Below are 14455 nucleotides of genomic sequence, written 5' to 3'. Positions count from 1 at the left end.
ACACACACACACACACACACACACACACACACACACACACACACACACACACACACACACACACACACACACACACACTCTGGTTCTGAGGAGGTGAGCGGTCCGCGAAGGAACACACCTCTTCCTCATCCTGCTATTGCACGGCCATGATACCACGTGTGTGCATGTGAATGTGGATGGTAGTTTGTGTGCATTGTGTGTGTGTTGACCTGTAGGGTGGTATGTTTTCCGAATGCAGAGCTTTCCGTGTGGAATAACAATTTGGTTTGTCCTCAGTATCAACAATAGATCAAGACATAGAGGTCAGAGGTCCACAAGGCACTTTACCCATTCTAGACGTATGTGTGTGTGTGTGTGTGTGTGTGTGTGTGTGTGTGTGTGTGTGTGTGTGTGTGTGTGTGTGTGTGTGTGTGTGTGTGTGTGCGTGGCTGAGAATCTCTAAATAGGTCATTTATTGGGAAGAAATAACACTCCCTCCCCCCACCCACACACACACACTCTGTCTCTCTCCCACATACAGACTCATTTCACAATTTCAAATTCACCATGGTGCTCAGAGCCATTGGAACTGAAACTAAACGGAACCGAGAGAGGGAGAGAGGGAGAGAGGGAGAGAGAGAGACTGATTGAGATGGAAAGAGACAGACCGGGCGACAGAATTGGGTGGCAGAGCCATGAGTATTATCAGGATTAGAAGAGAATGTTTCCTGGGGCACACACCACACAAACATACCCCTTTCTCTCCCTCATACACACACACACACACACACACACACACACACACACACACACACACACACACACACACACACACACACACACACACACACACACACACACACACACACACACACACACACACACACACACACACAAATCCGCTTTCTCTCTCACTCACACACAGACACATACACACACACCTTCATCCCCATGACCCACATCTGGGCTCAGTCAGCATGTCTACATGTGTGTGTGTATGTGTGTGTGTGTGTTTGTGTGTATGCGTATGGTTTGTGTGTCTATGGAGGCGGGGGGGGGGTCTCTCTGGCCTATATTTGGAGCATGGTAGGCCCTGGCTGTGTATATTTAATTATAACTGGGTCCCCCTCAACCAGATTATGTTTATACTCCGTCCTGATTGAGCAAGCCTGTATGTTAGGTCACATCCACACCACATTGATATTGAACTGGCATGCCTCAATAGATTATGGATTGGGCAGAGAATTCATATTATAACAATACATTATTTACACATTGGATATGTTACTGTAGTATAACTATAGTATTAACCGTTTGAACATTCGTATAGGCCAGATTTAGAAGTCAGATCTACACCCTCCCCCTTATCGTCCAGCCCATTGAAGACATCTCATGCCTGCCAGATGACATCAGCTGTATAACCTTTCCTATAGACCAGTGAGCAACCTGCCTCAACTAGCAAATACTTTGGTTTAAAAAATCCTACACACAATGTGTGTGTGTGTGTGTGTGTGTGTGTGTGTGTGTGTGTGTGTGTGTGTGTGTGTGTGTGTGTGTGTGTGTGTGTGTGTGTGTGTGTGTGTGTGTGTGTGTGTGTGTGTGTGTGTAGGTGTGCATGTGTGGGTGTAGGTGTGCATGTGTGGGTGTGTGCCTGTGTTTTGCTGCTGTATCAGTCTCCTAGACAACCTGCCTCAGTAACATAAGATGCTTAACACAAACCAAACACCCAAAGCACCTTCATGGTCCAACCTCCACTACCTAAGCTCAACCATCTCCCATATGATCTCTAACTTAGCCATCTCTGACCTACAACCTAAACGTTGTCATCTCCACACATTAACCAAACCATCTCTGACCCAATACCTAACCTTTAACAACCCAACTCCTAAACAGTTAACCCTAACATTTAACCATCTCTATACCTAAACATCTCTAACCTAATACATAAATTTAACCCTCACCCTAAAAATAACCATCTCTGACCCTATACCCAAACTTACCATCTCTGACCTGATACATAAACGTAACCATCTCTTTACCTAATAACCAAACTTCAGCATATCTAACCTGATACCTAAACTTGAACACATTTAATACCGTTTCTTATTCGTTAAAATTATAATGGACTTAACTATCAGATATATGTACTGTAAACCAAATATGTACTACTGTACATTTTTCTGTGCGTTTACACACTGTAAACCATCCAGTTTACAGTAGGTCTACACACTATACACAATATACCCGGTCAAAACATGACAAGGCTATATTAAGGAAGCTCAGACTCGGTTATATTCACTGTGCATTTCTTTGATCTTGACTCAATTTGGTTTTGTTTGGTTTTGTTTGGTTGGACAAACATGGTGCGTTCTTATAACAGCATCCATCAATGATGTGCTGCTGTGGACGATAGCCTCGAACGCGACCATGTGATGTGCAGAGGGAACGGGACAACACAGCGTTTCATGTCCACAACAACTCTAGTCTGGTTGCATGCATGGTGAGCGGGGAGATCTAGTCGTGTTAAGCAAAACTCTAATTGATCGTAAACATCCAGGATGGTCCCGTTTGTGCGCCCGTGAGTGAATGTGTGTGTGTGTGTGTGTGTGTGTGTGTGTGTGTGTGTGTGTGTGTGTGTGTGTGTGTGTGTGTGTGTGTGTGTGTGTGTGTGTGTGTGTGAGTGTGCGTGTGTGTGTGTTAACATGCCTATGCATGGTGCTGGAGCTGCTGGGGAATTCCAACAAAGGTCAGGTCGGAGTCAACCGAAGTAACACACAGCGAGCTCGACTCTACCGCCGTTGAAAGCCCTAGACAAGGAGTCCCACTGCTGCATTCTATTCCTGTCGCATTCTGCATGCCTGGCCATTCACTTCCACGGTTAACACAACAACACGGCTCCACATCCACATCTGCACAGCGGATGGACGATTCTCTCGCCTGAGCGACGAGTCCCGTCGTGCGCAACCGCCGAGGAATGTTTATAACCTCCTCCCCCCCACGCACCGCGTCCACACAGCGACCAAGTTCGGTGCGCATAAATGCCCCCAGAGATAAAATGATCTGAAATGGCGTTACAATGGCCTGCTGATATTATAAGGTCCCGCACGCACGCACGCACACGGGGGCGCGCGCGCGCACACACACACACACACACACACACACACACACACACACACACACACACACACACACACACACACACACACACACACACACACACACACACACACACACACACACACACACACACACACACACACACACACACACACACACACACACACACACACACACACAGCCCATCAACCGGACCTACGCATCCCGATCAGAGAGGGGATGCCGGTGTTTCAATATGTAGGCCTACAATAGTCAACCACGACCTCACCTGCTTCCACCGTGTCTGTCAGGTCGTGGTTGGTGGCGGTCCTCGGGAACTCCTTGAGTTTCCTGGAACTGAGGTTCAACACTCCGCCGCTGGCCGCCTCCTCCAGAGCCCGCTCCGAGGCTCGGTTGGGAGGCGGCAGGTTATGACTAATCACACCCATACCGCCAGTCTGGGACGACGGAGATCCACCGAGCTGGGAATGGGGACGAACCGACTCCGTTCCCAGCGTCGCCATTCCAATGAAGCTATCCACGGGAAAATAGGCTCCGTGTGCGTGGGGGTGTATCCAAGTGCGAGGTCCAACACGGAGGGACTCTGGCTTCAGCCGTGCGCCGATTTCCTCCTCCGTTAGCCCGGGTCGGCCTGTCTCCACTGCGGCTGCGTGGAGGGGTTTCCATCCCTGAGGGTCAAGATTAAACGGGTAGGGGGCGACCTCTGCTGGAGATACTCTTGTTACTGCAGCCCATCTGCTGCATCTGTGCACGTGTAGGCAACTAGGCACACACACACGCACACACACACACACACACACACACACACACACACACACACACACACACACACACACACACACACACACACACACACACACACAGACGTGTGTGCGTGTTTGTATGCGTGTGCGTGTGTGTGTGTGTGTGTAGTGCTGATGAAAGGTTGTCATGCAATCTCTTTCACTACTCAGCACTCATTCCCACCGAGGATAACAGTCCCCCCCCACCCCCGCCCACATATCCTCCTCTGGATTAAATTAAATTAAATTAAAAATGATAAATTATTTATTGGAATGGAAGAAATTAACGTATATATGAATATAAATATATTAACAGTCAAATATAAGTTAAACGTGTAGTTCTCCGACCTTGTGTCTGTGGTTTCTCAAACAGTTTAATATAATACTATAAAATAATGAAAACTTAATTTGAGTTGAGTGGTGAAATCAATATCTAATATAAAATATTGTTTTCATTAACAGTTAATTAACAGTTAAGTAATTTTCTAGTAACCATTTATTTATGGTGTTCATGTTAACCAAGGTATTCATCTTTACATTATCTAATACTTACCCTAACCTATGTTAATGTTTTATAATAACGCTTATTTCTAAATTAATATCCTTTCATGGCTAATGAATGTATCTCTATTATAAAGTGTAACCAATTGTTCTTTGGTTGTCATGTTATTAAGGGTCTAGTGTTTAAGGATCCAGAGGCCCACAGGGTCTGGGTTCATAAAAAAGACCTAAGAACGGGTAATGTAGCATGCAAGCAATACATTTCCACAGAGGCAGACCATAATTCTTTGGATTACTTCCTGCAATTGGTTGCATTCTCACTACAAACAAAACTGCACAGTTTCATCTGAGACTTGAAGTGTTTTGTTTTTTTTGATAGCGAAGTAATAAAGCAAAAAGAGATTGAGGTTACACTTTACAACCAGGGAACATAAAAAAAGTAACATTAAGTGATGGTTCCTACTGTTTTCCGAAGGCATGTGTTGCAATTGGCACGTGACCAACCATGGTCCGGGCACTTTTGGGGTTACCAAAACCTATGACCGGACCCTGAATTTATTTTGGCTTTGGTTCAAAAGCTCCACTTGGTCCCATCTCTCTAGGCGAGCCATTTTAATGGGTGATTCCGCTTCCAAAGATGAAGTCTGGGAACCAGTTCCTGTGACTTTAATGTGTACCATTCTTTCTCTCCAGGGGGGCTGAAGGGATGAGACTGGAGATAGTTCCGAGCATAGCACAGCTGCAGCATCAGTTTCTCTTGTGTCTGGTTTGGTGGCACAGGTCGATGAGGATTGTGTCAAAGTCCGCAACGACATTAAACAGTGTGCCAGGCTGTTGAATGTTGAAAAGTCCTGTCAAGGCTGGATACTGACCTGTCTGACATTTCTGAAAGACAAAAAGAAGATGCAAGGTGTTCATTGATACGTACCAGATCCTGTTAGGAGATGTCCCTTCATGCACAACACTGTTAAACCATGATGTTGATGTTGGTAAAGCCACTCCTATAAAGCAGCAGGCCCACTTGTGCCCAATAGTAAATAGGGACACAATGAAGGAGGAAGCAGCGTATCTGATAGAGCACTGACATGCAATAAAGAGTCATAGCCCCTGGAGTCCCTGTTTATTGGCTCCAAAGTCTGATGGTTCTTCACAATTCTGGACAGATTTTGTAGAGTTAAATGCAGTTGCAGTGCCGGACTCATTCCCCTTGCCCCATATGGAGGATTGTGTGGATAGAATTGGTTTAGCAACCTTTATCACCAAGCTTGATTTACTAAAAGGGCATCGGCAGGTCCCCCCTACACCGCGATCATCTCAAATATCTGCATTTGTCACTCCTGACCACTTCCCACAGTATACAGTAATAGCCTTAGGGATGCAAAATGAGCCAGCAACCTTTCAGAGGCTCATGAATACTGTAGTTGGTGCAATGTGTACCGAGATGATTGTGTAATCCTCTTGCTGGCCAGAGCATATGGCTGTTTTAGCAACAGAGTTTGATAGTCAAAAATCTATCATTAAATCTTGCAAAGTGTGAAATTTGGAAAGGCTTCGGCCACGCACCTTGGTAAGCAGGTTGGCCCTTGGAAGTTCCACCACTAGACTTAAGTTTTGTAGATTCCTGGGTATGTTGGGTTATTATCGTTGTTTTTTTCGCAAACCGTTTTGCAGTCCAAACAGACCCTATATATGGACTATTGATTGCCAATCTGCTTCCGACTGTGCAAAGGCACGTCTTTGCAGTGCCCTGGTGTTGGCTGCACCTGATTTCTCCCAGCCCTTCAAGATTAACGGGGATACAAGTGTGTAAGGAGCTGGAGCAGCGCTGCTACAAAACGATGCAGAGGACCTCAGCCACCTGGTTTGCTACATCTCAACGAAGTACAAGCAGTATCAGCTTGGGTATTCCACCATGGAGAAGAAGACACTGGCCATGCTCCTTTTCTTACAGCACTTTGAGGTGTATGTGGGGTCCAGTACGGTGCCAGTCATGGTGTACATCGACCACAACCCATGGGTGTTCCTCAACCGAATGTATAAACACAACCAAAGACTAATGTGGTTGGCTCTGCTGGCCCAAGGGTTCAACCTCGCAATGCCCCATTAGAAGGGGTTCACAACATCATGGAGTAGATAGGGGTGACTTACATTATTTTGGCCTAGGGGAAGCCAAGGCGAAAATAATAACCAAAAGACCCCCTGACTTTTAGACAAAACCCTCAGTCTAGGCTTGGAAAAAAATACACTTCTAAACTACCTCTCTGGACAAACACAGACAAATCCGAACTCTGCTTTAACCCTAAATCGGTACTGGTTCACATCTTCCCATGCATACACCGTGTATGGGATTATTGTGTTATAGCTTTTAAGTTGTGAAATATAAAATATTGCACCATGAATACAAAGCGTTTGCATCACTTGTTAATGCTATCCACTCAATTTAAAATTGTACAAAAGTTGCAAGAATATTATTCGCAAACAAAAATATATCTTGTTTGTGTATTTAAGCAGGACCCATAAATAGATCACAGGACTTTTATGCGAAATTGTGTAGGCCCTACTTATTTCAAATAAAATAGATTCCAAAGTTGTATGCATGATCACTGTATTACCAAGTATTGTATCATGGTCCGAAATTAAATCTAATATATTTTCACATGGATTCACACGAGGTGTAGTGACCATTTCCAGGGTTGCAGTGGAATTTGTAAATACTTTGTTTGACAAAGTCCTATTATCCCCCCATCTGCTGATGCATAATCCATCTACTTTGTAATGAATGAGGTGGATCTAGTTTGAATTATTTGAACATACAATGTGTTCATTAGCGTGCTGAAACGAATCAATCATTCAATAACACTCTGCAGAAGCAGCATGAACACAGAACTGTCTGGTTGGACTGTGTTCCCAGTGTACCATCTGTCACCTTAAGAAGACACACATCAATAGTGATGAGGCCCCACTATTACTCCATTTAACTCTGAACTAATAGCAGTGGGAAACCACAATGTAACATATTTGTTTTATCAGTCCGGTGATTATACTTCCATAACTCATTTTTATTTAAAGACATGAAGTACAGCTGGCAGGTGCAAAGATATTATGGTACAATCTCTTGTCCTTTTTTTTCTCCAAAAACATGCATAGAACATGAGCATACAAATGATACATGGAATGCAAAAAAATATATGTATCTCAAGGCTGTGTGTGTGTATGTGTGTGGTGTGCGTGTTTTTGTTTTTTGATATTATTGTTTTTTTCATTGCTAGGTGTGTGGTTATCCAGGGGCATTTCAAAGTCAATGCATTACATCAGAAAAACAGAACAAAAAGATTTTCACTCTTGTCACTGCATTTGAATTAGAAGCTCTTGCCATTCGTTGGTCAGGTAAGTCACTTCAGAGCACATGGTTGCCCATCATCCAGGAATACAGCATTTACAAATGAGACAGCACAGTGTGAGCAGGAACGCCACATTTCCAGCCCACCTATTGAATTCAGTGTCGTTTCTCATCTTTTTCACAATATTCAAATATACAGAAATATACAGTAAAATGCCAAACTTAAAAAATTGCAGCGAAGCTCATTGTGCCAAACCTGCCTTGTGATACAGATTTTTACATGCCATTGCAGGATTGATAAAACTGCTATAATGAGCTTTGTTCAGGGCAAATAGTCTAATAGAGTCTAGAGTCTCAGTTCTTAAATATGGATAATATTATCATTTTGCTTTATTATCCATGATGTGTTGAAGAGATAAACCCTGCCCTCTTGACATCCAACTGCCTCTAAAGATCAACAAATATTAGCTGTTCTCATCCTACACATGACGGGATATTGTTTATAAAGGGCCAACTTTTACCACCTGGTGCGAGCCATTTTAGAAACTGCCTCGCCCTCCAAGTCACAGGGCAGATTTTGAAACGGATGTAATGGCTATTTACCATCACACCTGGTCGTAAAAGATGGGCCCTTCAAAGCAATGGTTCACATTTTTCAATGAAATTCAAGAAGGCTGGCTTTATGCTACCCTTTAATCTTATAGCTGTATCATTGATACACTACAATAACCTCCTCTATTTACACTTGACTCACCACCTGGAGACAATTAATACCCCCTCCTTCTCCTCAATACTATTGTAAATTGAATCCGCATCAGGACACAGGCACAGTGATTTTGTAATTCTAAGTCCAGCATAATGTTAATTTACATTTCGGACATTTTAATGGATATGTCAAATCAACTTTTGGCATTCTGTCATTGTCTCTATACAACTGCACTCCAAAGCATTCCATGTCAGTGATCCACTTTCCGCCTTCCCAAGAGTCAAATATGTGCAAATTCTTAACAGCATAGCATTTGCAATAAGAGGCAAAGCTTTGCCGTTATCGTACAATTCTGTAGTCAGTTCATTGGCATGGTTAAGTTAAGGGAACATAGCCTCCTCGGTGTGCATGTTGCTATGCAGAGGAGAAAGAGTTGTGGGACACCGGTTGAGTCGTGGCAGCAAAGCTCTGGGGTCCTGTGGTCGCTACGGAGACCGGAGGGGATCCGGTCTGCACCTGGGACTGGAACTGGGCTATCTGCTCAGGGCTGGCCAGGGTCTTCAGAAGGGTGTTTTCTTGTTCAAGTTGTGTGTTGCGGTCGATCAGGTCCTTTATCTGCTCTTTGAGCACTTCCACCTCCTCTCGTACTGCAAACATCAGATGGCTCTTGACCAGGTCCTGAGGGAGAGACATGAACCAGAGCAGGTACATTTGAGGCTTTGTTTTTGGTTGATCATCACCACAAATGTAGAAATTAGACATAACTTATAATGCTTGAGGAGGGATTCCTCCCTCCGTCCAGTTCCACTTTTGGCATACATTTGACTCAACATGGCCCTCATTCGGGATGATAATAATTGGACACTGTTAGACCACCTCTTTTGCTTGTTGCAAGGATATGAAAAATGCTTTTGTGGTAGTGCAAGGCAGTCCCCTACTCTTCAAAGATTTGCTATGGCTGGATAAACTGGGCAGACTAGTAGGTATAGAAATTGCTACTATACACCTGTGTGACTTTCCTTATACGGACAACCTATGACCCGTTGCCTTGTCCCGTAACCTCCACCAGTGGGTCGGCAAGGAAGAGAGCTGCTCCCTTTTGCAACACTTGTCAGGCTGCTAGGCCGTGCTGTCTCAAGGGCATTACAGGTGGCTGCACAACCAGGGACTCAAACATTGGTCAGGCTTATCCTGGAAAAATGTGTGATGAGCAAAAATCAAACGTTGATGATGATTAATAACAAACTATTAATAAATAAAACCCATTTCATGTATGTATGTATGTATGTATGTATGTATGTATGTATGTATGTATGTATGTATGTATGTATGTATGTATGTATGTATGTATGTATGTATGTATGCATGTGTAAATAAAAAAACACAATGGGGTACAATGAATCAATCAAGATTGTTTGAGCACAGTGACACTTGACAATAAAACAAACCTGATTTTAGCTGAATGAATTAGCCCCAAATCCAAGGTTAAAAAAGCAGCCAAGTTATGAATGGTCGCCTATAAACTCCAGACGCATTCAAATAATGCATATTGTCAAATACTTACTTCCAGTATTTTAGACGGTTAAGATTGTCGCAGGAGTAATAGTAGGAAAATGTTACTTGGAATCTATCAGCAATCGGCCGTTGCTTCTCTGACAATCATTGGATTATTATTGGCATCATTAACATTCATTAATTCTTATCACTATTAACACTGAAGTATTGATAAGACAAGTTAGAAACTCACCATAGCTTGCTCAATCTTGTTGTCTATGGCCACGACACTGGCTCCAGACAAACTGAAATCATATACACAAAATGTCAGGCCTAGTAACAGTTTTTTTTTTTGCGATAGGCCTGTAAACAAAATTACATGCATCACGCTGAGTCCAACCAATATACGTCATATCAACGTCTGAGTTTATGACCGGAACATGTTGAATTTAATTGGGAAAGGCTTTTGGCCAAGCTTCACTTTGATAATACTAGTAGAAGCTTTATGACTACATGTCTATGGAGAGCAGCGGATATACTGCATGAGGCAATGATGAGCAAGGCAGGTTCTAATGATGGTCATTTTGGCCTTCCAACAGAGGGGCAGCGTACATTTGGGCTGACAACAGCAAGTCCTCACTCTATACAGATTGACTCACTGACACCAAGAGGGACATGTCAAATGCACGCACATCCACACACTGTTAGAATGGCCTAGATACACTACATCAGCATTTCAGCAGTCTCTCGTCTCATAGACTTGGACACAGTTGGATGTATAAACACAAAGTCAGCTAGTATTTGGATAAGGTTTGAAGGGACATGGTTTAAGTCTGATCTTTTGTGCGATAATTACAAGCAGGGTGACTGGAGGCATGGTTTACTTGACTTAACTAATAAAACTTGAAATAAAAATGTAAAATTTGTATATAATTCAGTGAAAATATAACGGGCCAATGTGTCAACGACGTGTATTTCCATCTCACAATACATTATTGCAAGCACCATTCACTAACAGATGTTTTTACAACTTTTCCCAAACTAAAATTGTATTCATAGCACTGGCAAATATTTATCAATGTACTGATGCTTCTACTTAGTCCCCAAATGTCATGCTGCTTTAATAAAATATCACTTTTAAATCAATAGCAGAGATATATTCATAGCGATGAGGCATATTTTATCGAAGCACTGTTAGATGTGCTAATTTGATCACATTCAAAATGTTCAATGCCAAATATGCTTCAAGACACAAAATATGTGTGCCAGTCTGACGATCAGATATAAACATTACACAAAGAGTAAAATAAGATTATTACACTATGAGTGTATGCTTATTTATGTTCATTAAAAAAAGCCTACCAATAAATTATTAGAGAATGAAAAAGCATCTCACCCATCTCCTCCACCTATGGCCTTGAGAAAAACAGTTGAAGTTAAGGCACTGGAGTCGCCCGCCTGCCCGAAAGCAGCGCTGGCTGGAGAGCTAGCTTCAGCTAGCTTTGGTAGCCCCAACAGAGCTGACTGGTGCTGAAGGAGAAGGCGCTGAGCATCCTCCAACTGGGTGGTTGTGAATGTGGGCAAACTGGCATACAGGGCCCTCCCACTGTTCACACCATTGTGCATTTGGGACATGGACAGAGGATAATTCTTAAGGTTAGCAGGAGATGGCACTTGACTTGCACTGGGAAGATGGGTTAAAAGGCCTTGCGTTGTGAGCGGCTGTTGCTGTTGGCGATCGAGCATAATAGGGTTGCTTGTGCCTTGCTGGTCGGGCCCACCGACCCCCATCTGAGGGACAACAGAAAAGGTGTTGACTTGGAGGGAGGTGGTCTGCTGGAGCCGCATCTGAGCCGGCATAGATATCATAGGCTGCTCATGTTGACCTCCAAACATATTTCCATTACCAGGACCAGAAGGATTTGGCGCTAAAGGTTGAGAATCGGCAGGCTGAGGGATACTTTGGTGCGACTGACCATACTGGGCAGTAACAGAAGGTGGCTGATGAACCTTCAATGGGCCATTATTGGAGCCCGGGGATTGGTTGGCAACTGCCTGCGCATAGGAGAGCTGCTGCTGGGACACTGCAAAGATAGGATTCCCTGTTGGGTTCTGGACCCCTGTCATGGAGACCGACTGGAGGATACCAGTCTGAGCAGAAGGGGGACCGGTGGTCTGGATGAGATCCTTGTGAATTAGAGTCTCGGTTTGGGACACTCCCATGTTTAAGCCATTGAAAAGGGATGTCTGGAAGCCCTGAAGAGAAGTTACATAGTCCTGGGAATGCTGAACCCTGCCAACTTTTCCACCGCCGACAGTGTCAGTGTAATAGTTTTGCGTACTGACCGTGCTACTTACAGTACAGCTACTCCCGATTGTGCTGTCTCTTCCTACACCGCTATTAAAACACTCAGAATAATTTTGCTGCATGCTCTCCCCTGCTCGCATTCCCAGGGCTGTCACATCAGGAGTGGAAAAAGAAGGAGCAGAAGCCGGGGCATCTTTGTCGTGGTAGTCAGTGCATGTCCATCGCCCCTTTTTGAATGGCTCCGAGCTAGAGTCCAGCTTTACCACCCTGAAGCGAGAGCTAGTGGTGGTCGTTGTAGGGGCAGATGTGGGTAAAGGCTGTTGTTGGGTTAAAGATACAGAGGCGACAGTCACAACTGTCACGGCAGCACTAGACTGAGTTATACTTCCTCCCAGGTTCCCATTTGGTAATCCTATAACTGCATTAGCATTCTCAAATGTGGTTGATATGATAGTAGAGTTCATAGTTTGGTCTTGCTGGATTGTTTCATTTATATTGGCCCCAATGGCCACTCTGCCTGTGACACCTTCAATATTGCTAATATTGCCACTCCCACTTTTATTATCCCTCACAAAGACATTGGGCGAAGGCACATTCACATATCCAGCATTGCTGCTCTGGTGATTAATTACACCAGTAGTGGTTCCGGTCACAGAACTGTGCATTCTAGCAACAGAAGCTGAGGTCACATCTCCTCCAGAAGAAATGTTTCCACTTGAAGTATTTTCCAGGATAACCCCAATGTTAGAAGATGGTGAGGCCGAAGGGGACGTAGATTGAGGAGGATGACGAAGTGTCACATGATGATGTAGATAGTGGTGATGCATAGTCCCATTAACTATGGTTCCAGATTGGTTCATGAGGTGGAGATGGGAGAGCTGGTTGGGAGAGATGGCTCCAGGACTCTCGGCCTCATGGAAGTTATTCAGCGTTTCCTCAGATGAACTCCGCTCAGCTCCAGCTAGGTCATTTGCCCGAGAGAGAGAAACATCAAGGATTTCCGATGAAGACATGTCCTCAGTGTGCGATTCATCCAGATCATCATAGCTCTCGGTGTCCTCTGCAATACTGTTGTTAGTGCCAACGGATACCTGGGCTGAAGTAACACTAGTAATCTGGAAGCCACTCTTCTTTTTCATCTGAGCGCCTGCTGACTGGGATGAGAGGGAGTGCAAGCTCAGGTTGTGAGGAGGTTGCTGTGAGGCTTGGGAAGACAATACTGATGAAGATTGAGTCAACAGACATTCATCGACCGGAATTTGGACGTTATTGACAACAGTGTTTGGTGGTGTTGACAACAATGCGCCACCGTCACTGCCGTTGTTGCTAACACTTGCAGTATATATCCTTTGATGTGCCATCTTTCCATTGCTGGAGACTCCTGCAGAATCCGGATGATGCATTGTAAAATAATCCTGTAGGTAGTGGCTCTTTGACAGTTCTTTAGAATAGTGAACTCGGTTAACCCCGCCGTTTTTAAGATGTCGTTATATTCAACAGCTACAACTAAAACTCAATAAAGCACATACGATGGCTCACACAATAATATCTCCCATACGGAGGCTCATTCTTCGAATGGTCAAAGCCATTCCCCCCGTTGACAGACAGTCGGGAATCCTAGTAGCCACTGGCTAGTGGTCTGGGAGGCGCGCTAACGTCAGCTGACAGTCTCGCCACCCAGCGGTGTGGTGCGTAAGCTAGCAACTTTCGATTGTTGGCTTGAACCTTGACTACACCGAAATAACGTCAATCATTCAAGAAACCGAAGCATCCGAGGCTAAATCAATGCATGTATAGGTCATATTAATCTGAAGGAAAGGTAAAAGCTGCTAGCATGATGCCACATCCTCCATTCCCGGTTAGTGAAACACAAAACCAGGCTGGTAGCTTTAGCTATCGCCTTGTCAAATGATAACAAAAAAGAAGAGAAGTAACCCGTTATCCGGCACAGGGCTGGGCGGTGTCGCGTAGTTCGTTTCTCCTGGAAATAGCCTAATCCGTTCAATGCAGAGTAGGTTTACAACAATATTTGCTGTATCACCCCTCCAACGTGGTAGAGTGTCACAACGCCTTCAAGCATCGGTCCTGCTGACTGGCTTTTGCTTTGCTCGTTTCTGGTGCGAGACTTTTTTTTTGTCAGCGCGAGACCGAGTGGGAGGAGGGCTTGCTTCGTAATAGGGCGACTGCGCATGACCGGTGCAGTGCAGCCCAGACATAAAGCAGTCTGG

The 14455-nt window shown here is 44.3% G+C and overlaps 2 protein-coding genes across 3 annotated transcripts in view; both read right to left on the bottom strand.

Moving 5' to 3' along the window:
- The window catches only part of lrch1 (leucine-rich repeats and calponin homology (CH) domain containing 1), a 34064-nt gene extending 28990 nt beyond the window's left edge, over positions 1-5074 (bottom strand). For both annotated transcript variants that reach the window (XM_056579520.1, XM_056579521.1), the window contains exons 1-2: positions 5057-5074; positions 3365-3764 (exon numbers count right to left, since the gene is read on the bottom strand). In XM_056579520.1, coding sequence (XP_056435495.1) covers positions 3365-3764; positions 5057-5059 — 403 coding nt within the window. In that variant the 5' untranslated portion in view covers positions 5060-5074. The remainder of the gene's footprint in view (positions 1-3364; positions 3765-5056) is intronic.
- A 2177-nt stretch (positions 5075-7251) lies between these two features.
- On the bottom strand, positions 7252-14418 carry LOC130373218 (TSC22 domain family protein 1-like). Its single transcript, XM_056579571.1, has 3 exons — positions 11316-14418; positions 10173-10224; positions 7252-9103 (listed from the first exon to the last, which is right to left on the bottom strand). Exons 1-3 carry the CDS (start codon positions 13628-13630, stop codon positions 8840-8842), a joined length of 2631 nt encoding a protein of 876 aa, XP_056435546.1. The 5' UTR covers positions 13631-14418; the 3' UTR covers positions 7252-8839.
- Positions 14419-14455: the final 37 nt, after the last annotated feature.

This window comes from Gadus chalcogrammus, chromosome 20 (genome assembly GCF_026213295.1).
Source record: "Gadus chalcogrammus isolate NIFS_2021 chromosome 20, NIFS_Gcha_1.0, whole genome shotgun sequence".
NCBI classification, from domain to species: Eukaryota; Metazoa; Chordata; class Actinopteri; order Gadiformes; family Gadidae; genus Gadus; species Gadus chalcogrammus.
The sequence above is the reverse complement of the archived record's forward strand: the minus strand, read 5'-3'. Positions and strand labels throughout refer to the sequence as shown.

What these genes read in the sequence shown, in the direction of transcription:
- LOC130373218 (XM_056579571.1), bottom strand. Translation starts at nt 13,630, where the DNA reads ATGCATCATCCGGATTCTGCAGGAGTCTCCAGCAATGGAAAGATGGCA. An exon ending in GCCATAGGTGGAGGAGATGG is followed by an intron (nt 10,225 to 11,315) that starts GTGAGATGCTTT and finishes ATATGATTTCAG; the next exon opens with TTTGTCTGGAGCCAGTGTCG. An exon ending in ACAAGATTGAGCAAGCTATG is followed by an intron (nt 9,104 to 10,172) that starts GTGAGTTTCTAA and finishes TCTCTCCCTCAG; the next exon opens with GACCTGGTCAAGAGCCATCT.